Below are 23,916 nucleotides of genomic sequence, written 5' to 3'. Positions count from 1 at the left end.
GATATTAAACAGGCTGAATCATTAGGATTTTTCTTCAGAATGATCATGCTCTAACTAACTTACTTTTTTTTGTAGTTTGATATTTCAGATGTCGTAAGAAACATGAGACTTCAGAGACAGGGAATGGTCCAGACGGAGGTAACTTTTAAAGTTTGCTTTTAATATTAAAGAAAAAGTTCACAATTGTTCAAGTCTTTCTTAAAACATCAGTGAGATGCCCATATGAACATTGACAACATTGATTTTCTTGTTGTAATTATTCCTCCTGCTCATACTGACCATTAGAAGATCCCCTCAAAATGCACTTCCAGTATAAGTGATATGGGGGGGGGGCAGGGCAGGCCAGGCCACAGTCCTCGTTTTGAGTAAAACTGTATTTAAAAGTTTATTTTAAGATAATGAGGATTCTTAGTTATTCAAATAATTTGGATATTTCACAGTTACAGTGGGTTTAGTAGGATATTCCATCTTTGTGACCCAACGGATGCTGTTTTTTCCTGTTCAGCTAGAGGATTACAATCATAATAAAAGGGAATTTTGCACTATGACTAACTTTGAAAGATATCTACCTGATTTGACTCTTGACTTGAATTTGGACTGCTGAAGCCTCACATTAGTCTCCAAAGCTATTAAGGGATCTCTTAATGGTCATTTGGGCACCTGACTATTGTGAAAAAGACATAAAAAACTGTGAATCAATCCTTTAACTCACATATACTTGAACACATTAAACTCAGCATCCCTTGGGTGAATTTTTCTTTTCCACACAATTTCCTTTCTTTTTTCAGGATCAATATATTTTCTGCTATCAAGTGATCCTCTACGTCCTCAGATGCCTTCAAGCAGAGGAGAACATCTCGGGATAGTAGAAACCACATATCGCGTTCACATAGAGGCTGGATAACTGTTTCAAAAAGAGCAAAACAAATGGAGGAGAGTTGACACAGGCAGAAATTGCCAAATTACTCTACATGTTTTTATGCCTTAAAATATTCAGCTCCTTCAGAGTAAATCCTTATAAAGAAGTCTATATTTTTATTGTTTGCTTTTTGAGTTCACTTTCTTTGGCTGCTACTCGCTTTTAATGCATTAATGAGAACTGCTGATTGTATTTCTTATTGTCACCTACAAGAGAACACTAATGTTTTATTTTCCAGATTCTTGGATATTTTAAAATTATTATGAAATGATCAATGATTTCAATGATTATTTTATGTGGAACAAAATTGTACTTGTCTATTTTGTTTTGATGCTGGAACATGCCTTGACAGAATACTATGTCAGTATTTGCTTTGTAAATCTATTATACAGTAATTGCTCACTGCCTGAGGTAAATGATGAAATTAAAAGTGTACATATTCATCTCCTGAAAATTAAACTGGACACATTTTAAATGTAAAGGAACTTTTTTTTTAATGATATGAATCAAACCTTTTTTTTGTCATTTCGGTGCATATCGCCTTTAAACTTCTGAAAATGTCAAATCCCGTCTGACTGTTAGCATTCATGCTGTGTAAAAAGCTTGCAATCGGTCTGAACTTTTCCAAGCTTGTTGAATTAGAAAACCACTGATATGTATGAATGAGTGATGACTAAGAATGGGAAGGAGTGGGATGCTCTACAAGCAACAGTTTGTGAATATAAACTTTGTTCCCTGAAGGAGAAAAGCAGCAATATGCAGCTGTAGAAGATTTGATACTGGACTGGAAAGAGTGCACAATGAGAAAAAGGTCACTGTTACTTCACTTGAAAATGACTGCATGCACACCACATAAGTTACTGCATTTACAATATAATGCAAATCCATGGAATTATTAAGCTTTTAATGTTTACATCTTTTGTTCTGCATTATATTTAAATATGTTTGGAACCAGACGACCACGATCTCTGGCATTATATTCACCCACACTTCATTGTCTCCCCAAAGATTGAACATTTAGATTCAGTTGTATTTATGGCCTAACTATTCCCTTTGAATGAATATTGTAGAGGTATTTGTCACTGTGTTTATCCGCTGTATGTATTAATTTCGTATAACAACCCTAGATAAGTACGCACCCATCAGCTATCTGCGGAAACAGTGTATTTGGCTGCAAATGTAGCAGAGAGCAGCAGGTGTGGCAGCAGGCAGGTTGTTACACCATTTTCACCACCATGTGGTGCCAAAAATTATCTTCTCATCAGTGTGAAGTTGTTCTGGGAACACCACCATGTGTGGAAACATGTTTAATGATAGCTTTGGAACTTACCGGCTTTTCAGTTTCCCAGGTTAGATCAAATAAAAGTTCATATTGCTCAATATGTTGGATAGAACGTTTTTTCTTTAGACATTTGCAGGCCTGCTTTGATACAGAAGAAGCAGTAGTTCCCTAAGTGGGTGCTGAAAGAATGACTATATTTCAATAACATCTCACCACCATATGTGCTCTCTCGTCATACTTCAACTGAAATTTCTTCCACCTTTTTCCTTTAGTTGATTTGTTCTTGCACACCTTAAATATAAGTTAATTTTCATTTTGAAGAAAATTAAAGACGTAACATTGCCTAATATAAAACTGCCCAAACCATAAAGCAGCTGTGTACATATGAATTACATACAAATGTTTTAACATTTTAATCAAAACTGAACTAAAATAAAGCATATTTAACTAAATTCTAGAGAATAAATTGACTGAAAAATCTGCGTATGCACCATAAAGCATGTGACAATATTTTAATAAGGGAATAATGGATTTTGGCAATATCTATAATAATAGACTTGTCAAATCTGGACTAGATTAACATGGATACCCCAGACACTGTTTATAACACAGTTTCAGATCGAGGGGTAATAAGGTGAATGTTTTCAGGTAGGTGGGAGGTCATGTGCTTGATAGGTAAGATCACAATGTGGACACCTGGTCATGGATACGTTTTAGTGCATCCGCTGAAATACATGTTGACAACTAATTTAGGGCAAGTGGTAGTCATTTGTTCATTTGGGCCATATACAGTGTTAAACATAAATGTTAGCATTTGATACACCAGAGTTGCAGTCCCTTCAGTAGGTCAATATTAAAACACAATAACAAACAGTACAAAGCAAAAAAAACACACAGGACACATACAAAATACATTGGCCTCTCTCATTATAAAATTAAAAGTATAGAAAAAGTTACAAATGCGGACGATTTAAATACGCTTGTCCTTTAAAAGCCACGACAGAAACTACCCAAAGACCGGATGTGACGCATTATCTTTTCCCCACCCGCATTCTAAGAAGACCCGCCGTACTCAGCATCTGATTGGCTCTCACTTTGATATTTACATGCCGATCTAGCCAATCAAAGGCAGAGTAGAGCGGGTTTTCGCGGAATGCGGGTAGCAAAAAACAAATGCGGACGTGACGTAACGGTTAGGGCATCCCACACTGTAAACTGTAATGGCAGCCTGCACATTGGCCACGCTTGCTTTGTAAAAAAAAAAAAAAAAGAGGAAATTATCTTTAATTTTTTTACTACGCATCCGTAAAATAAACTATCAACATGTCGGGGCGACATAACAACAAACTGCCTAATAATTTGCCACAACTGCAGAATCTCATCAAGAGAGATCCACAGTCATACGTGGATGAGGTAAGTGTTGAATGCTAAAGTTATTAGCCGCTAATTTTGCTCACGAGTACTGTCAATATAGAGCAGTAATGAATCACTGTCTGTATCTTTGAACAGTTTCTGCAGCAGTACCGGCACTACCAGTCGAATGTACAGATCTTCAAACTGCAGCCTGACAAACCCAACAAGGAGCTGGCAGAACTTGTCATGTTCCTTGCTCAGGTAATAACAAGCATGTTTGTATCTGCTGAGCCTGTCTAATGTTGATGAGTACTATGTAGCAAGTATTTTTACATGGATTAATATTTATATTCAAGGGTCATATACCCAAATAGATGCTCAGGTACTAAAGATTTTTTAAATCTGTCTTCAAACAAGTCAGGTGTCCACAGAAGGTATTTGGCACTAAAAACACTCTAACATTGTAATATATATCTACATGATTTGACTAATCTAAATAGCTGAAGTTTCATATCGGAATAAGAACCAGGTTTATTGCCAAGTTTTGTATGTAAACGTTCATTCATCTGTCATATTAAACAGAATGGGATGTACAGTACAGCAGATAGTTTCAGGGCATAAGATCATGATAAAATGGACAGTAGAAAATAAGATTTCATCGGAGTCTCAACCTCATCCAAAATACACAGGTAACACTCTCCGTCCTCCTCTGGGACTGAATGGAAGTGTCCAGTTTCCAAAGTAAAGGCAGGATACAAGATCTTAACTGAGCAAAAATATATCTCTAAGCTCTGGTCAGGTTCAGGTTAACATATATTTCTGGGTAATCTAACAACATAAATTACATATATGTCTTCTGACCAATTTCTTATATCATTTTCAAACAGCAAAGACTAAAAACAACTACTATAATATAACTACAAGACAGCTAATATCTCTCTCTGTATAGGTTAAAATGAATTTTGATGGACATTTTAGAAATTTGAACATTTCTTATAAAAGCTTTGTTTGGTTAGTCTATTGACAGGCATGTCATGACCCATTCCACAGCTTTAACATATCACCCTTTCACCAAACCTTACAAGGCTCTCATCCCAATATCACCACGTACCAATACTTTTTACGTGTGCCATCTATATGTTGTGTTGTTAAAACTCTTCTCTTTCCTACAGGTTGGTCACTGCTACCTACAGCAGCTGTCCTCCTTCCCCCAAGAGCTGTGTGAGTTATTAATGAGTCACCACACAGTCATAGAACCGGACCTCAGAATGGTGAGAATGGCCTCATACCTGTCAGAACAAGAATTGCTAGTTTATTGAAGTCATTGATCATACTCGTAACACATGATTGTTGATGTTTATGCTCATGGTTTGTCACACAACATTTAAATGTGACTACTGTCTAATTTCCCTATCCTTGTCAGACTTTGTGCAAAGCTCTGATTCTTCTGAGGAATAAAGATCTGATCGACCCCACCTGCCTCCTGGAGCTCTTCTTTGAGCTTCTGCGATGTCAAGACAAACTGCTCAGAAAGGTTAGCGCGCTCAGCCCTGAAATAAAATATCTACATTTTAAAATACTAACCTATGCTTTACCCCAACCACCATGCGGTCATTCTGTCTGTTCTGTCTGATTTTGTTGTTTGCTGCCTTTTAGAGGTTAACATTTGTTTTTTCTCTGTCCGCAGACATTGTACACACACATTGTAACAGATATCAAAAACATCAATGCTAAGCACAAAAACAACAAGGTTAACACGGTAAGTACATCTATATACACGATATTAAAGGTGCAGCGTGTAAAATTTAGTGGCATCTAAAGTGTAAAAGGACTCTGCAGAAATGTAATATAATATTCATAAGTATGTTTTAACTAGTGTATAATCACCTGAAAATGAGAATCATGTTTTCGTTAGCTTAGAATGAGCCCTTTATATGTACATAGGGAGCAGGCTCTCTTCCATGGTGCCCATCATGTTGTACCACCATGTTCCTACAGTAGCCCAGAACGGACAAACCAAACCTGGCTATAGAGAGGGTCTTTTTAGTTTTTTTTCAAGTTTCACAGCTACTGTAGGTTCTTCTACCCCTTCTGATCAAGGGGTTAGAGGGGTATTTAGTTGGTTGCCTCTAGATGTCACTAAATCCTGCATACTGTTCCTTGAAGTACTTCACATTTGAGTCTTTGTGTGAATACAGCAGCTTTAAATTGTCGCCACTCACTGTGTGTTTTGTTATGTTGTGTGTTTCAGACATTGCAGAACTTCATGTACACCATGCTGAGAGACAGTAATCCCATCGCAGCAAAAATATCTTTAGATGTGATGGTGGAGCTGTACAAGAGGAACATCTGGTGGGTGTCATGATTTATACTTTTGACTTCATGAATTAGTAGAGGTCTTATTTTAAAATGTGGTTGTCTTTTTGTCTGTGTCACAGGAATGACCCCAAAACAGTTAATGTCATTACAACAGCGTGTTTCTCCAAGGTGACAAAGGTATGTTTTTTTCCTGTTTGACAGCCATGTTTTGCTTAATTTGTTGCAAAAATGGAAAACCTGTGCATCATCACCTGCATTTTTCCCTGTGTAGATCCTTGTTGCCGGTCTTAAATTCTTCCTGGGCAAAGATGAAGATGAGAAGAACGAGAGCGGTTCAGAATCAGAGGCAAGTACCAAAGATAAAGGTGGATAAAGGAAGGTTTAAAGTAAAGCTTTAACTTATATGCAACACCAGTAAACAAATGTGGTGTAGATTTGTTCTGCTTTTTTTTTGTTAAGAATCATTCTTATCTTCCAGGCGGAGGGACCATCATCTAGAGACCTGATGGTGAGATACTCCACAGGCAAGAAAACCACCAAAAACAAGAAGAAGATGGAGAAAGCAATGAAAGTCCTCAAGGTACCTCTATGATGGAGACGGGATTTGTATTATTACATTTAGGTTCAGATGAGTTTATCGTTCTCACTTTCTGTACTGGTGATCTCTCTGTGCAGAAACACAAGAAAAAGAAGAAGGTGGAAGTGTTCAATTTCTCAGCGATTCACCTCATTCATGATCCTCAAGGTAGGCTCCCTCATCTTCTCCATAACAACTGCAGCTGACATAGTTTATCCAAGGCTATTTGTTTCAAACTACTCAACAGACTGTTTAATCTTAAAGTATATATTGTCTTTAGATTTCTCAGAGAAACTCTTGAAGCAGTTGGAAGACTCTAAAGAGCGCTTCGAGGTGAAGATTATGCTGATGGAGCTCTTATCCAGACTGGTTGGAATCCATGAGGTAAGTGATGTGCCTCTGAACGGTGGTTGAGCATAATGGCAGATGAAAGTGCCCTCTTAAAAATTGCTGCCTCGGTGAAGCCACATATTCAAAATAGACAGATTCAAAGAATAACGCAAGAGGCTACGCAGCAAATAAAACATGTAAATACTTTTATCCAACACAGCCTTTAGATATATTTAGAAGTTATGGTAATTTTTAGATTTGTTTCAACTTGAACAATGAACTAGATGTTGTCATTTCTACCAGATAATGATATGCAGGCATGGATGCCTAATGTAAAGAGTCAAGTAGTCCATAACATCATATAGTCTTTAGTGTGTATGTGCTGAGGGAATCCTGCCATGAACTCTGAATATATTTAATATAAACACAGCATAAATGGAATATTTTCAATGTGAGGGAATTAAGTTTTTTATTCTTTTTCTTTAGCTCTTCCTTTTCAATTTTTATCCATTCATCCAGAGGTTTCTTCAGCCCCATCAAAGAGGTAAACATAAGTCATTTGTTGAGTCTTTTTACTTTAGTTTTAATTGCACATTTCTGACAATCTGTTGTCTTTGTAGAGGTGACAAAGATTCTCCTGTGTGCTGCCCAGTCTTCCCATCAGCTCGTCCCCCCCGAGGTACAGTAAGATCAACCGATTTCACTCCAGAAGAACACAGGAGTTTCACTTTAACACTATTAACACTCTACATTCCCACTCATGTAGATCATCGAACCTGTGATCATGACCATTGCCAACAACTTTGTGACGGACAGAAACTCTGGGGAGGTCATGACAGTCGGGTAAGTGGCAGCCATGGCAACGTTTTTGTGGTCTGCTTTCTGGATGCAGTTAATATGGAGTAAAATGTTCAAACCAAATACGTGGTTAAATATATTATATGTAGTAAATTTAACCTCTCCTTGTACTTCAGTATCAATGCCATCAAGGAGGTGGCAGCCCGCTGTCCGCTCGCCATTAATGAAGACTTGCTGCAGGACCTGGCCCAGTACAAGATCCACAAAGACAAGAGTAAGTGACTAACAGTCTGTTTGTTTTTTTACATCTGTACTGTTACCACAATGCTGAATGCACTTATTAACTGAAACATGCATGTATGTATGTTCACTCACAACAAGCATGTGTCTGTATTTGCCTCAGATGTGATGATGTCTGCCAGGGGTCTGATCCAGCTGTTCAGGAACCTTAATCCACAGATGCTGCATAAGAGGGACAGGGTGAGCTTTTGAACTTTTTAAAACCTGAAACGATATCTTCACATTCAACAACAGCTCGAGCTTCGTGTTTATGTAATACAATGAATGAGGGAAAAAAGACAGTCACTTACAAAAAAGAGTTATAATCCCACAAAGTACAGTATTTGTGTACATGGTGTTGCATGGTTTAGAGTTTTGTCTGAAGAGGGGATCCTAATAAATTATGTAGTTACAGAAGCAGAAATAAACAAAGGAGAGAAGTGGCAATAGATTGAAAAATATAATACTAACAAAGCATCACATAAAATGTCACTAATGTAAACTCTGCCTCTTTGTGTTCAGGGAAGACCTACAGAGGCATCAGCAGAGGCCAAGATCAAAGACTACGGCGAGCTGGAGGCTAAAGATTATATCCCTGGAGCTGAAGTGCTGGAGGAGGAGAAGAAAGAAGGAGAGGAGGACGATGGTCAGCAGTTATTGATGGGATCACAGTGGCTAAAACAGTCTGTGCTTATAGAGATAATAGATTATCAATAATAGGTTAATATTAGGGATGCACCGAAATGAAAATTCTTGGCCGAAACCGAAACTAAACCTCACTAAAATCAAGGCATTGCAATTCAAAGAATAAATCAATTACAAAAGTATGACAATATTTATTTAGCAATGACATTACAACAATGCACAATATAAAATTAAATTAAGTTAAGTTAAAAATATCACTTAGTGTTACACTTGGTGGAGGATTGCGATCGGTATCGGTCTAATAAGCAGCAACACAGAGCTATAAGCACGCTTTACTCTCACACGCGCTGCATTTATAGTCACACAAACACACACACTTTCTACTGTGCTGTGCGCTTCTCCGTCTCTAAACGGGTCCTCTGCATCCATCGCTGCCCGGATCATTTCTTGTGCGCGCTGCTTTAATCCCACATCCAGGTAATGATCTTTATAACGCGGATCAAGTACAGTCGCGATGAAGTGCAGAGGATCCAAATAGATCTCAGTGAAACGTGTGCTCACAGACTCTAAGAGTGTACTACACTTTAGTACTGCAATTAAAGGAATAACGTCTGCTACAGATGCATCAGAGGAGCTGATATCTTTAGTTAGCTGTTTCGGCCGTGTTGTTTCGGTGATAAAAGTATTTCGTAAAAAAATGCGCTTTTGTGCCATTTTCGGCCGAATATTTTCGGTGGCCGAATTTTCGGTGCATCCCTAGTTAATATGCATGTTTTTCACTACAGGCGGCTGGGAGAGTGCCAGTATCGGTGATGAAGATGAAGATGGGGAGTGGGTGGATGTTCACCACTCATCTGATGAGGACACAGGAGAAGTGGTGAGAATAAAAATGTGCATAGCTTGATACATTTTGCAAGGTTAAATTACGTGTTGTAACTTTGCTTTAATATTTGTGTTTGTGTGCGTGTGTGTGTGTGTGTATGCAAGGCGGAAAAGCTTCAGAGTATACCACTTGAGGAAAGGCAAGCCAAGGCAGCAGCGGTCAGTGGCAGCAGGCTCCTCACACAGGATGAGTTTAAGAAGATCCGTCTGGTCCAGATGGCGAAGGAGGTCAACGCTGCACCAGGAAAGGGCCAGAAGAGGAAGATAGTGGACAGTGATGACGAGGGTGACAACAGGTTAGAAAGCAGTGTGAACCAAGACAGTAAAGCATTACATCATTTGCAAGGATGAATTTACCCTTTTGTATGAAATACTTTTACACTCAGGTTGTTGATTTCTTGGAATCAGAAAGTAATCCCTGTGATGTTTAATTTCTTGAGAGAGATGATCATACTGAGGATTGTGTATGTTTTCTTTTTCAAACCTTTCAGAGGGGAGCTGCTGACTTTGAGACATATTGAGAAATTACACAAGAAACCAAAAGAAGACAAGGAAACACGACTGGCAACAGCAATGGTACAACCTTAATGCCAATTGTAGATTTGATTTAAATCATTTTCAGAGGTGCCGACTGGGTAAAATGAAAGAATCCAAACAGACCTGAAACACTACAAACTCTGAAAGTCATTACAGTTTGCATCTTGTGACCGTAAGTAATGGTGTGTTTGGTTTTCTAGGCGGGAAGGAGTGACCGTAAAGACTTTGTAAAGAAACACACCAAGCTGAACCCACATGCCAGCACCAGCAACAAGGAGAAGAGGAGGAAGAAGAACTTTATGATGATGAGACACAGTCAGGGTGTCAGAACTAAAGGCAAACGCTCCTTCAGAGAGAAACAGGCAAGTCACATACTGTATATCAGAAGTACAGGATGTGTTTAACTGTTGCTAAATTGGTTTTTATTGAATATACTGTTTGGTAAACAGTCTTTGCATTTCCACTAAAATATATTTTTTCCTTATCCAGATTGCTCTACGGGATTCACTGCTAAAAAAGAAGAAGCAGTACAAGTAGGACACATGGACATAATGTTTATTTGCCTCACCTCGCTAACCTGAACTTTGCATATGTCAAATTATTGTACATCCTTCAAGTGGCCTGTAAAACTCTGTCAGTTTAATGTATTATTTTTCGGTAGATAAACTGCATAAATACAAAGTGGTCTGAAATAAATAATCTTTGATAATTGTGTGAATGTCATTTATCCTATTTGAGTATGGGTTTATAATTAAAATTTTTAATGTACCTTTAAGACTAAATCTCTTTTTTTCTGCCTTGTGTTTGTAAAATACAGAAGTACTGTAAATGGAACTCAATCACGTTACTAAGGAGTCGTTAATGTATAATTTGAGGAGAGTTTTTAGTAGCCAATATAGTTTACATGATGGTAGTCATATAACAATCATATTTACAGTATAACATTTCCTTACTCAGCACATTTTTTGTGCATTATATTGATCATGCCAGTGTCATGTGCTGAAGCTTCATGTTCACTGATACGGAAGACAAAAAAGAGCAAAGTTAACTCAATCTGAAGTCAGCATTCAACTGAAAATGTGACAGTATTTGTTATATGTTATCTCTGCCTGCCAACTATGTTTCAACAGAGTTTGTAACTGTACAGACTCCCAGTGTTTCAGAGCAAAGAAACTAAAGGTGCAGTTAAAATGTAATTGATGTGTAAATTAATTTTGACACTGACATTCTCAAACATATAATAGAAATTAGTGAATGAGTGCAGTCGGCTGAACTTTTGTTTAACAGAGAGGTAATAAGAATCGGTTATAATTAAAATAAGTTGTCTTTCAAATCAAACAACCCAAAATATGAGTGTTACTCTTGTAACCCCATTTATAACATCTTTTGACTCAAAAATGGTTTAACCATGTCATATGATACAGTATGCTACTTCAGTACATTTCAACAACAATATATTACTGGGACCACTATACAAAATGATCAGATGAACATATCTAGGAATTCACATTATAGACACAACTACTGACTATCCCTCTAACAAGCTGGCCACAATTTCACACACTGACCACACATGGTCCAGTCATACTCTAGGTAGTTTATTTTGCTTTGAGTTAGGAAGGGCATAAAATAGTAACTTACTGACACTCTTTAACATTAACATTGCTGCATGATCTTTGTCTAAATATATGAAACAACTGACAAGCTTAAAACGTCCTACTTTTGTATGGAAGTATGGAAGCCCATTTTTACCAATGATAGAAAAAAAATATTTAAGTCATTATAATGAGAAACCTTCTCAATATCTTGACTTAGTATCTCAAAATAATGAGACACTATCTTAACATAATGACTTAGTAACTCAGAATAATGACTTCTATCTCAAAATAATGACATAGTTACTCAAAAATAATGACTTAGTAACTCAAAATAATGACTAAGTATCTCAAAATAATGAGAAACTATCTCAAAATAATGACTTAGTAACTCAAAATAATGACTTAGTAACTCAAAATAATGACTTAGTAAATTAGAATAATGACTTGGTAACTCAAAATAATGTATTAGTAAATTAGAATAATGACTTAGTAGGCCTAACTCAAAATAATGAGAAACTATCACAATAAGTCATTATTTTTGAGTTAGCCTACTATGTCATTATTTTGAGATAGTTTCTCATTATTTTGACTTACAAGATATTTTTTTACCACAAATAAATATCACAATAAAGAGCTTTTTAAATAACTTATTTGTTTGTTTATTTGGTTATGTATTTGCTTGTAGCTAACCCTAACCCTTGAACTACAATACCCATGAAGCACCTGGAATCACAACAAACGTGCAAATGCCAAATATTTCGCCCAACCAAGCCGGCATTTCAATTGTTCCTGCGACATGAGGTATTCATATTAAATACACTTCACCTATTGTAACGACCAAGCAATGTTTTACAGACCTTTTGTGTCAGTCTACATATGATATTTTCGTTAAATTCAGGGTTTTAATTTACTTTTTCGCTCCCTGCCAGCTAAGATTAGCTCTGGTGTCGATGCTAGCTGTTTAGCCAACAAGCTAACCGTGGAGCTAACTGGATATCATCATTATCGTGAAGATTAGAGATGTAGTGTTGTGGTTTATCTGTTTTCTAAGAGGCACACGACTATATGTTGTGAATACTGAATGTGGTAAGTTAACCTCTCATACCTAAGCTCATCTTGCTTCACAATCTGTTGACGTGTGGCTGCATGTTTGCCTTATTTATCCCATATTTTGACGACTGCAATGAATGTATTATGTACGTTTTGGTGTGGTACGCAGAAAACCTTGGCCCTTTGTGAATAGTAATTTGAGATAGCCACTTTGTATATACACTTTAACTGCTTGATACCACAGTATAACTAAAGATGGTGCCTTAATTATGAGCATCCTTTTAGCTACATGCAGGGTTCCCACGGTCATGAATTGTGGAAAAGTTATGGAAAAGAATACGTGTGTGGGAACCCTGTACATGATGTGTTGGCATGAAGTGATCCTGGAGGGGTAACTATAAAGCACTTTTTATTACTCACTACACTGTATATTTTAGACAAATCCAAGAAGATTTAGCCTGCATACTTTTATACCTAAGTGTCTTAAATGTCTGGGGCATAATAGAGCTACTTTGGTAAATTATAACTAAGGTTAAGCTTGTGCAAGATGATAAGATTTTCCTCACGATGGGGAAATTCACATTAATAGTAGTATCAAAGTGGACAGAAAAAATAGAGGAGTGTCAATGAAAACGAATAAAGATCAATAAATGATAAGTAAGTACAAATGTTATAATAATGATAATAGTAACAATATGTGCAAGAGTAATATTGGTGTTGAGTGATAATATACCTGAGTTTGATGTTGATATTGCACAGATTTAAAGTGATATACATATTGCACAGTTGAACTGAAGTAGTAGTATACCTGAAATTCGAATATTGCACAGTCATGTACATTAAATGAACATGCAGGATTACTGCTAGACTTGGTGTAAGTATCCATTGCATAGTTGTAGAGAAGGGACACAACAATCCAGTGAACTCCAGGGATCACACGGTTAAAAAAAAGAAGCATATATGACAAAAATAACTGCCTCACAAATACTCTGCTTGACTTTTATCTCCCATCTTTCACAATATGCCTCTGTCTCTTTTTAAAAGGTGGTTACAGGAATTTAGTTATACAGTGTGCTACAGGGAGTGAGCTCGTTAGTGGGAAATTATTGTCACAATACTCTCATCAAAGGATAAACAGCATTTGGCAGCACTGTGCATAGTTGCTGTGCCCTCTGGAAATGGGTGAAGTAAATTGGCATGACAACAGAAGCTTCTCATGAGACCAAACCCGTCTCCTTTGTACCTTTTGTGTCTTTGTGGCATGCTGGTTGCCTAGTGGGAGTTTTTTTTTGTATAGTGGAAACGCAGATGCATAGAAATACGTTGCCAGAAAGAGGTTACTGTTTGCACATTTTTTCAGTTTGTCTTCAGTAGAGTCGAGTAGTTGTTGCAACACATCTGTTGTTAAATTATTGACTCTCTCACTCCACTTTACGCCTAATAAATAACACAACAGAGTCTTGATGATGTTATCGTCTGAAGGCCATGGAAGCGTTCCAGCTGATCTTCGTGTCTGACTTTGAAATTAAGTGGATATCGCTAAATCCAGTCTCTAAAAAGATGAAGCCTCTCCGCAAGTTCTGAAGGAGCCTTTGATCACCAGTGCATATGATGGGACTGGTGAGGGGACTGGTGATGAGGGGGTGATACACTGAGTCTATTCAGCGTCAGAGGCATAGCTTAAAAGAGAGACAGTGCATCATCTGTAAGGTGTGGGTGGAGCTTTGGCCCTCTGGCTGTCTCCTCTCAGTTTTCCCTGTTTTCAACCCAGAGAGACACTAACAGTGGAGATTTTCTTTTCTGATTCAGGCTCGGCAGTAAGTAGGCTTTTTGTTTTATTGATCGGATCGCTTAGTGTTTGTAGCATTTTGATTTAACGTGCTATGTTAGCGTAGTATCTGCTTATCCTATTTTCTTTTCACATTTTTCTCCAGTCGCTGCTGAATAGAGTAAAGAGGAAGTGACACTGAGAGATTGGGGGGGGGGGGGGGGGGGGGGGATTATGAACCATAATTTCTACTCTACTGTTTTTTTCTACTCTTTTATTAAGTTTATACATCTTCAGTTTTTGTTGGCATTGTTAGAAAGGTGATAATTTGTAATGTTTATTACTGAGGTTGTAGTGGGGGTGGTGGTGGTGAACTGGAGTGCCATATATTGAAAAGTGTTACTTATACTTTTGTTAATGGAGTGGACAAAATATAAGGAACACCATTTATAATTTATATCAAAAGAAAATGTATATAGGGCGCGCAGGTGGTCGAGTGGTTATAGCGCATGCCATATACGCAGCCGACCCTGGTTCGAATCCCGGTCGGAGGTCCTTTGTTGCATGTCACACCCCCCTCTCTCTCCCATGTTTCCTGTCTGTCTACTGCTAAATAAAGGTGTCTATGCCAGACAAAATCTTAAAAAAAAAAAAGTATATATCCAAATATTGTGGTTCTGTAATTAGTTAAATTTGATCAGTGAGACTGAGTTTGATGATAAATACTTAAGGCCGTTTTATTTTTTGAACAGTACAGAATTTGTTCTGGTAAAAAACTAAAAATAACATTTGGTTCAATGGATTAACATATAATTTAGTGTGGTACTTAACTGCTAGAGCTGTAACTAACAAAAGTTCTCATTATTGTTTTAAGTGAATTGATGAATGTAGGTTAATTGGAGACTCTAAATTGCCCGTAGGTGTGAATGTGAGCATGAATGGTTGTCTGTCTCTATATGTTAGTCCTGTGATGGACTGGTGACCTGTCCAGAGTGTACCCTGCCTCTCGCCCAATGGCAGCTGGGATCGGTTCCAACCCCCCCCCCCCCTTAAAATGTCTTGTATTGTCTGACCGACAGTCCAAAACCCAAGGGTATTCAAATTCCAAGTATAAAAAAACACAGAATAGTAGCAAATCTTTGTATTGACTGTAATGATCAATCAGTCATCAAAATTTTTGCTGATGAATTTAGCTCTACTGACTACCATCATTTATACAGATAATTATGTGTAAATGTTCGTAATATTAATTTTGATGCAATATTGCCCACACCTGCATGTCCAAAGTACAATCAGAGAGAAATTTCCTCCTCTATCTCTCTGTTCAGGTGTTGTTTCCTGTAGCCAGCTATGGCACCAGGCGATGTGGTGCCAGACAATGCCAAGCAGCTGAAGTCCAAGGACAAGCGGCCTGGAAACAGAGCATCGAAAGCAGACTGCGAGCCCGACGGGTCCTTTGTGTTCGAGGCTCATGAGGCTTGGAAGGACTTCCATAACTCACTCCGGCATTTCTACGAAGTGGGAGAGCTCTGTGACGTCACTCTGAAGGTCAGTCATTCTGTTGGAGATATATGCGACCTATCTGTAAATAGCTGCTGATATGCCATCTTCATGTCATACTGTGGAAATGAAGCAGGGGTGAGATTATCAATATTGTATATAGGTGCACCTTGTTTTTTTGTTTTTAAGACATGTATTCTGTGTTTGTTTCTCTTCGTAGGTTGGCAGCAGGTTGATACCATGCCACAAGCTGGTGCTGGCCTGTGTTATCCCTTACTTCAGGTGTGCTCTATTTTTATGTTTTATTTTAGGCTTATAATACTGGTTGTCAGTACACCATAGTAAAATAAAAGGCTATTTGTGAATCTTCATTCGTGGAAACAGTTAGTCTATTGGTTTGATTTTCTTAATGTCAAACATGAATATAAAGTGGCTTTACAGAGTTTTAAATGTGATCACCTGATGGCAATAATTGAAGCTGACTGAGCAATTACATAAACCATTAACAATTCCAAAAATATGGCAAGGCAATGTTAAGCCAGTGTTTGCTATCAATTGAGTTGAAGCAAAGTGTCATTTTGAAAAATGAAAAAGACGTGGAGTAGCCTGCCACTTTTATTCAAGCAGTTTGTCCATGTTGGACTCCTCCTGTCCACATGTCAGAGTGTCCTTGGGCAAGATACTGAGACCCAAATCGCTCCCGATGGTTATGCCAGCACCTCTCATGGTAGCTTTCTGCCATCAGTGTGTGTGAGTGTGAATAGATGAATGAGCAGAGGCCATTTACAGCCATTTAAAATGAAATGAAATCCAGCAATTTACAATGTACATCAGATAAACCTACTGTACACAGAACAAAAAGCAAACATACTATAATAGTGGCTTAAAATAGATTAAATTATATGATTCATTAATCAAAAAGTGTTTATCAGTTATATATGTGCTATATAGTTAAAGTATTCAAACCCTTTCTGAGTATTTTTATTATTAATTTATAGTGAAAGTCCATGTAATGACTGCATGCTACTAGTCAACTTGAGGACAAACTAATTTTTTGTGACAAATGATCTACATGATTGCATTGTGCCATAATGAAGCTTATCTTTGAAATACTTTTTCCTGGTTCTTGTCTAAGTGGCTGTTTCTTCCCTCAGGGCCATGTTCTTGTCAGAGATGTCAGAGGCCAAGCAGGAACTGATAGAGATCAAGGACTTTGATGGTGATGCCATCCAGGACCTGGTACACTTTGCCTACTCCTCTCGGCTCACGTTAACTGTAGATAATGTGCAGCCCCTGCTTTATGCAGCCTGCATCCTTCAGGTAAAGAAACACGAGTACAAGCAATCAACAAGCAGTGCAAGCATTTTGTTCTCTTTATTTTACATGAACTGCATTTTCAGTGAAGTTATACCAAAACCTTTATTTAGCAGTTAAAAATGTTATTACAATTTATACACAGAAGAGAATTGTTTTATCTGAGACGCTGAGATAATGTGTACATTTCTTTATCACTGCCTCACGCTGTTAGGTGGAGTTGGTAGCAAGGGCCTGCTGTGAGTACATGAAGGCCCACTTCCACCCCACCAACTGCCTGGCAGTTCGCACCTTTGCTGAGAGCCACAATCGCGTGGACCTGATGGACATGGCCGACCGCTATGCCTGCGAGCACTTCACCGAGGTGGTGGAGTGCGAGGACTTCACATGCGTGTCTCCCCAGCACTTGCGCACATTATTGTCCTCCAACGAGCTCAATATCCACTCTGAGACACAGGTGTACAACGCAGCCGTGAAATGGCTGAAAGCAAACCCACAACACCACGAGGCCTGGCTGGACCTGATCATGTGTCAGGTTAGAGAATGTATAGCTTTCTTCATGAGTTATAGTTTGGTTGAGTTTGTGTTAGGAAGTGCCTCTGTATGTATGTGTTTAGTGCAGTTAGACTGACTGAACCACTTTATGAACTACAAGTAGGTTTAGTTACATAACAGCGTGTCTAACTAGTGTTACATATATGTTTATAGCTTTATGTAATCACTTTTACAACCACAATATTCAGTATGTTCCTCTCTACTTCAGGTGCGGCTCCCCCTGCTCCCTGTAGAGTTCCTGACAGGAACTGTGGCTAAGGACGACATGATCAAAGGTAACCTGAGTTGTCGTGACCTGATGGATGAAGCCAGGAACTACCACCTACACCTCAGCAACAAGGTGGTGCTGGACTTTGAATATTCAGTCCGCACCATACCCCGGAAACACACTGCAGGTTGTACTTATATGGCGGTGCTCTGTTTTGAACATGCTGATTTTATGGTATTTATTTGGGTGTTTATGTGTTGTAACAGTCTTGTCTTCATAACATAAGTACATTTATTTAACAATAGAATAATTTTTCATTTATAATTTTTTTTTTAAGTTATATGTTCTCTCACTGTGACAACTATTTTTTGTTTCCAATTATTTTCTCAGGGGTTTTGTTCTGTGTGGGTGGCCGGGGGGGTTCTGGTGACCCATTTCGTAGCATAGAGTGCTTCTCCGTCACTAAAAACAGCTGGTTCTTTGGCCCTGAAATGAACAGCAGACGACGTCACGTGGGCGTAATATCTGTAGGAGGTAAGAGGTGTTGTATAAATTAACACTGCAGAAAGTCAAAGATGAGGCAGGTTGGGAAGTTCCCTCTGCACTTCAGTTATTAAAGTATGATATGTAATATAGACTTTTAGTTTTGATGAGATTATTTAGCAGATTAAATCAATGTTTGGATTACAGATTACTTGTCAAAAGCCCTAATTAGTCTGGTCTCACAGTGTCTAGAACTGAGAATCGTTTGCTATCACGTGATCATTAAGACTGAACCTCATACCTGTTTGTTGTCGGTTTTCTTAGGTAAGGTTTATGCTGTCGGGGGCCATGATGGTAACGAACACTTGGGCAACATGGAGATGTTTGACCCCCACACCAACAAGTGGATGATGAAAGCCTCCATGAACACTAAGAGGTACACAGATACTACGGTATACTGAAAATGTATGGGTACTTTCTGGGAGAGTCTGCACTGAGACCATCTACTACACTGAAGTGGCTGAAAAAAAAGAAAATTGCTGAAGGTAGCATTATCTTGGAGGCCAAATCCACTAGAATGAACAAAGTGATTTGAAGTGTGAAATGTAATGTTTATACTGAAAGCCTAGAAGTTATACATGCTGTTCTTTACACTCTGACAGCTGCTAGTTTTACTGTGCTGTGTTGAGCCTTTTGTTAGTTTGCACCTAAATAAATAATTCATTATGTCCTTATGAGAGAAGATTGTGTTTTTCAGAACTCTAAAAATGCTCAGGAATTGATACCATAACATGCATTTCTCCTGGTGTATCATTTACCATCTACTGTATCTATTTAGTAAAAGTGTTTGGTAAATAATAGAAATACTCCGCTTTGTTTCTCAGGAGGGGTATAGCACTGGCAGCTCTCGGTGGTCCTATTTACGCCATTGGAGGTCTGGATGACAACTCCTGCTTCAACGACGTGGAGCGTTACGACATCGAAAGTGACTGCTGGAGCGCCGTAGCTCCGATGAACACACCCAGAGGAGGAGTGGGCTCTGTGGCATTGGGGGTAAGACTAGAGACGAAAGCCAATAAATAGTGACTGATATGATGTCTACTCTGCAGTTCACTGCATTATTTCCTCTGCTTGTCAGAGTTTCGTGTACGCAGTTGGAGGCAATGATGGCGTGGCATCACTGTCCAGTGTGGAGCGGTTTAACCCCCACCTCAACAAGTGGACAGAGGTCAACGAGATGGGCCAACGACGAGCTGGAAATGGAGTCAGCAAACTCAATGGCTGCCTCTATGTAGTTGGTGAGAGGAATAAGCAAACTAGACAGACGAGACTTCTCACTGGGTTCCAACATGCATAATATTTTAATTTGATCACTTAGAGAACCAGATATTGTTGCTTGGAGCCATAAACAGTACTTCTGTCATTATCTTGCTGGTGTTTCTCCTTCTTCCGTGTGTGTTTTTTTTTTTTTGATACACCCGAATCACATGCCTCCACAGGTACACACCCTGCAAAGGCACGAATCAGGAAAGACAAAAGTACATGTTTTGTAAAGTTATCTGGTAAATGATTTACAGAGTTGGAAGATGAGATTTTTATTGTACCTCTTTTGAATTTGACGAGTCATTCAAGGTTCATTAAAGCTTCTGTTGCGGGTGGCATTTTGCTTAATCAGTAGCTGTGGTTTACTATGTATTTATGAGATCCTCTTGTGCCTGCTCCATTAGTAACAACATGTTCAGTAATATCATACATGCCAGTTGCCTGTTTGAACGCCTGCAAGTTTTTTTTTCTTACCAAAGCCTCTGAGATATACAAGTGATTCATTTTTTTGTCATTTTTAGTAATTCTGTTCTCATGTCTTTCCTAAAGGTGGTTTTGATGACAACTCCCCCCTGAGCTCCGTAGAGTGCTTTGACCCACGAATGCAACGCTGGGAGTACGTCTCTGAACTCACCACCCCACGTGGTGGAGTCGGGGTCGCCACTGTGATGGGAAGAGTGTTTGCAGTCGGAGGCCACAATGGTAACATCTACCTGAACACAGTGGAGGCTTTTGAGCCTCGAATGAACAGGTGAAGAGATGTATGAAGGCTGTATAATGCGATGTGTTTCTATGATATTGTGGTGCATTGTGTCATCATTAAGCAGCTCTTGTTAATAGTAGAAATGCTTCTGTGGTGAAAAACCATTAGGACATACTGAAGATAGTTTCAGGCTTTGTGTCCCTTCTTTTTTCCCCCTTTGCTCTTCAACCAGCTGTGAATATCTGAAAAAAATAGAAAACATACATTGTGATATTTAAGACAGCTGGTTGTCTTTTTCTAAAGAAGTGCAAGTACATCATTGATCAGCTGTGCAATGGACCCCGCCAATGATTTTAGAGTTGACCTTCACAAAACTTTGCATTCAGTTTTAGTCCTTTTGAGAAATGGATGTCAATAAATGGAAAAAGGTTCAAATACTTAAAATAAAAGAGTTATAGAACATTGTCAATATATAGTGGTCTATAATATATTAGACAACACCACAAAAAAATTGTGCAACAATCACATTTTACCTTTTTGTTTGTTGCTATATGAATATTAGATAATAAAGAGGCACAGAGACACCAATGCATGTGTGCTATATTCAGAAGCAAAAACAGAAATTCAAACAAATACATAAAACCTGCCACACACAGACAGCACAGCACTGAAGATAACAAAGATGATATTTTTGGGTGAAGATGGCTGTGTGTTCTCCAATAAAATCTGAATGATGTTATCTGATCTTTAAAACTGGTCACTGCTTTAATCAAAATAATTTACATTCTTCTGTTGTAGCTCAGAAGAGAAGCTGTATTTTTAAAGTCTGTATTTAATAAGATGTTGTCTTGTGATTTGCATCTCTTTGCTGTTCAGATGGGAGCTGGTGGGTTCAGTGTCTCACTGCCGTGCCGGAGCTGGAGTGGCTGTGTGTTCATCTCACGTCAGCCACATCAGGGATGTCGGCCAGGGGTCCAGCAATGTGGTCAACTGCATGTGACCTTCGCTCCACCTCCCAGGTGACTGTCTTCCATGTCACCATCAGATCTGATCACTGCACAAGCACATGACACAAAGCACACTAACAGTGACAGTGTCTTCCCCAAGCAGCGTTACGTCACTGTTGTCAGTCTGAACAGCAGCCTCCGGTTTGTGACTGATGAGTGAGGCTGATGTTCAGTCTGCACATTGACTGAGGAACAGCGGGGATATTTTTGTGACTTGAAGTGCACATCTGACAAATTTGAAGTCTTCTCCGAGCTGTCTAACAAAATGACACATTCAAGACTCTTGACTCCTGCTGGTGTTATTTTGCGATCAGTGATGTAGTATTTTGTACTGTATTTTCTTTTGTTTACCGACTGTAAGGGAAAAAAGTAGCTGAGCCTTGCACTCAATACTAACCTCTTGAGAATGAGTGAGAGGTGAGTTTCGATTCAGAGCTACTAGATTCACTTTGCACATCATGAACTGTATCGTGGGCCAGTATGAAAGAATTTCAAAGGTCTCTTTATTAAGACTGTCTCTGGATTTCTCTTTGGTGCTGCGGTTGTTTTCATTTTGCAGAGACGTGAAGCATTAGTAATTTGAAAACAATCATACTGGATTCAACGCCTTTATTGCAGTGCAGCGTGTGCAGTTAGAACACTAACATTTTCATCTACAAATATGAAATAGGGCGTCAAGATGCCAAATACATTTCCAAGATTTTGCCAAGGTAAGTGAAAGTGTCTGTTTAAGCAGTTAGACTTTTTAAAGATGCATGTCAAAATGACTCAATCAGCAGTTCCAGCTGCTGTGTGCTGGATCGCACTCCACCTCTTCTAGCTGGGTTTTGCCTGTTACTGTGTCTGAACAATCATTTGAGGCTGATATAAACAAATCATATTAGGATGGCAGGTCCAAGTAATTTAACTGCTGCAAGTGCCAAACATAACAAAGCGTGTCAGTCTTTTATAAGAAGCTACAGATGCAAATGTGGTCCAATCTTCTGCTGATTCCCAAGTCGCCACCTTCACCTTGAAGTGATAAAAGCTATACACCTGAGGATTGATCAGAGCTACCCTGCACCCCTTGAGCTCTTTTTTCAGTTTTACAATATTGTACAGAGATCTGTGCAAACTTGCAGGGAAAGATTTTCCAATCCAAGATTTGTGTTTGACGATAGCTGGACTGTCAGAAATCCTAATCAGAGTGCTTTCCGATGTGTATGAGATTCAACTGAGGTTTGTATCTGCAGATGGTTCTCTTATATTTTAATATATGGACATTTTTGTATTATAAAATAGGTGTATCTTTGGTATTATTCTTTATTATTCTTTACTAGACTATCTAATCCATTGCTGTGCACTATTTTCCTAGAATAGATGTGAAGTCTGAGTATATTTTTGTCCTAAATAGAGAATTTCATGTTATACGTGTCATACGTTTAAAGATGTTTATTTAACACCAATGCCTATTTCTGCCATATGTAGGAACATTTTTGGCTGATTTAGGCTGATTGAAAACAGAAATGTTAATTACATTTATACTAAGAAAGATACATATTATTGCACTAATACTAGTGCATATATCAACCGATATTTCATCTCTACACTAAAATGTAAGTTGCTGCCAACTTTGCTAGCAAATGAGCCAGATACTGAGTCTTTTGTAAACTTGCTGTACTTTGTATTGTTCTTCCTCCTTATGACTGCTTCCATCTTGTGCTTTTTATTTACATGCTATTGGTATAAATTGGTACAATAAAGTTATATGTTAAGTTCATGGGTGGGACTCTTCTGTTTTTTTCCTTTAACAGTTCATTAAATTTTGGTTTTGCTATAAACTGGGGCCAGAAAAAAACAAAAACCTTTCAGCAATCAAGTTTGTGGTAATGCCCCTTTTAAAGTCACTTCAGTTATGAAAAGTCACCCTCAACATACACCACAAGCTCTGGGAGTTTGTGGGAGTTACCTTTATGGTTCTCTTTCTTCCATTTGCTCAATTAAGATTAATAAAATGATATTTTTCTGCAAAGTAGTCGTTTCATAAACTCAGGTCGGATTGATCAACTCTGAGTTGGGTCTCCTTAGCAATATATTGTAAATGAGAATTTGATTGCAGATTTGTCTTTATTGTTTTGTAACATCCCATTAAACTGAGTTAAAAAGTAATAGTTTGAGGGATAGTTGTAGCTGTATAAAGTTTATTGACAGTGGACATGTGGTTGTTATAAAGTCTCCTGGACTTTGTGGTTTCACTGTCAAATGGGATGAACACTTCTTAATGAGTTATCATCAAGGTAGCTCAAGTTGAATCGATTGTTCATGAAGGTTTGTGATGTTTTAGAGAAAAAAAAAAGTAATAAATCTTGTGCATTCGTATTAATGTGTGATATCAGCTATTATTATTGAGTAAAAACAATGAAAATGCATGAAGCAATTGCATCAAATTGAATATTTCAGTCCTTTTAATGCATCATTAGGTAAGTCTATTTATTGTTTTAACACAA

The 23,916-nt window shown here is 38.2% G+C and overlaps 3 protein-coding genes across 4 annotated transcripts in view; all 3 read left to right on the top strand.

Annotated features, from left to right (window-relative positions):
- ptpn13 (protein tyrosine phosphatase non-receptor type 13) overlaps positions 1-1,400 on the top strand; it is a 48,264-nt gene extending 46,864 nt beyond the window's left edge. The window contains exons 48-49 of the mRNA XM_062434165.1: positions 76-138; positions 789-1,400. Of these exons, the coding sequence (XP_062290149.1) occupies positions 76-138; positions 789-866 (141 nt within the window). The 3' untranslated portion in view covers positions 867-1,400. The remainder of the gene's footprint in view (positions 1-75; positions 139-788) is intronic.
- A 2,029-nt stretch (positions 1,401-3,429) lies between these two features.
- On the top strand, positions 3,430-10,630 carry sdad1 (SDA1 domain containing 1). 2 transcript variants are annotated; one of them, XM_062434417.1, is made up of 22 exons: positions 3,430-3,614; positions 3,711-3,815; positions 4,727-4,825; positions 4,978-5,088; positions 5,242-5,313; positions 5,806-5,906; positions 5,993-6,050; positions 6,145-6,219; positions 6,352-6,453; positions 6,549-6,618; positions 6,731-6,834; positions 7,267-7,324; positions 7,401-7,459; positions 7,547-7,623; positions 7,755-7,852; positions 7,982-8,058; positions 8,380-8,503; positions 9,288-9,379; positions 9,490-9,680; positions 9,876-9,960; positions 10,122-10,283; positions 10,411-10,630. In XM_062434417.1, exons 1-22 carry the CDS (start codon positions 3,525-3,527, stop codon positions 10,456-10,458), a joined length of 2,058 nt encoding a protein of 685 aa, XP_062290401.1. In that variant the 5' UTR covers positions 3,430-3,524; the 3' UTR covers positions 10,459-10,630. The 2 variants fall into 2 exon arrangements, with proteins under 2 accessions (XP_062290401.1, XP_062290403.1); XM_062434419.1 differs by lacking the exon at positions 10,411-10,630 and adding an exon at positions 10,371-10,384 and having other exon boundaries at positions 10,122-10,339.
- A 1,649-nt stretch (positions 10,631-12,279) lies between these two features.
- Positions 12,280-22,196, top strand: klhl8 (kelch-like family member 8). Its single transcript, XM_062434483.1, has 12 exons — positions 12,280-12,320; positions 15,666-15,885; positions 16,058-16,119; positions 16,992-17,157; positions 17,366-17,686; positions 17,915-18,101; positions 18,305-18,448; positions 18,722-18,833; positions 19,282-19,450; positions 19,536-19,695; positions 20,270-20,471; positions 21,300-22,196. The coding sequence occupies exons 2-12, from the start codon at positions 15,688-15,690 to the stop codon at positions 21,421-21,423; spliced, it is 1,845 nt and encodes a 614-aa protein (XP_062290467.1). The 5' UTR covers positions 12,280-12,320; positions 15,666-15,687; the 3' UTR covers positions 21,424-22,196.
- Positions 22,197-23,916: the final 1,720 nt, after the last annotated feature.

This window comes from Scomber scombrus, chromosome 15 (genome assembly GCF_963691925.1).
Source record: "Scomber scombrus chromosome 15, fScoSco1.1, whole genome shotgun sequence".
Classification (NCBI taxonomy): Eukaryota; Metazoa; Chordata; class Actinopteri; order Scombriformes; family Scombridae; genus Scomber; species Scomber scombrus.
The sequence above is the reverse complement of the archived record's forward strand: the minus strand, read 5'-3'. Positions and strand labels throughout refer to the sequence as shown.

Bases quoted from the DNA above. Each gene is read 5' to 3' on its own strand.
- sdad1 (XM_062434417.1), top strand. From the start codon at position 3,525: ATGTCGGGGCGACATAACAACAAACTGCCTAATAATTTGCCACAACTG. The intron at 5,089-5,241 runs GTTAGCGCGCTC...CTCTGTCCGCAG, and splicing joins AAGACAAACTGCTCAGAAAG to ACATTGTACACACACATTGT. The intron at 8,504-9,287 runs GTCAGCAGTTAT...TTTTCACTACAG, and splicing joins AGAAGGAGAGGAGGACGATG to GCGGCTGGGAGAGTGCCAGT.
- klhl8 (XM_062434483.1), top strand. From the start codon at position 15,688: ATGGCACCAGGCGATGTGGTGCCAGACAATGCCAAGCAGCTGAAGTCC. The intron at 17,158-17,365 runs GTAAAGAAACAC...TCACGCTGTTAG, and splicing joins ATGCAGCCTGCATCCTTCAG to GTGGAGTTGGTAGCAAGGGC. The intron at 19,451-19,535 runs GTAAGACTAGAG...TCTGCTTGTCAG, and splicing joins TGGGCTCTGTGGCATTGGGG to AGTTTCGTGTACGCAGTTGG.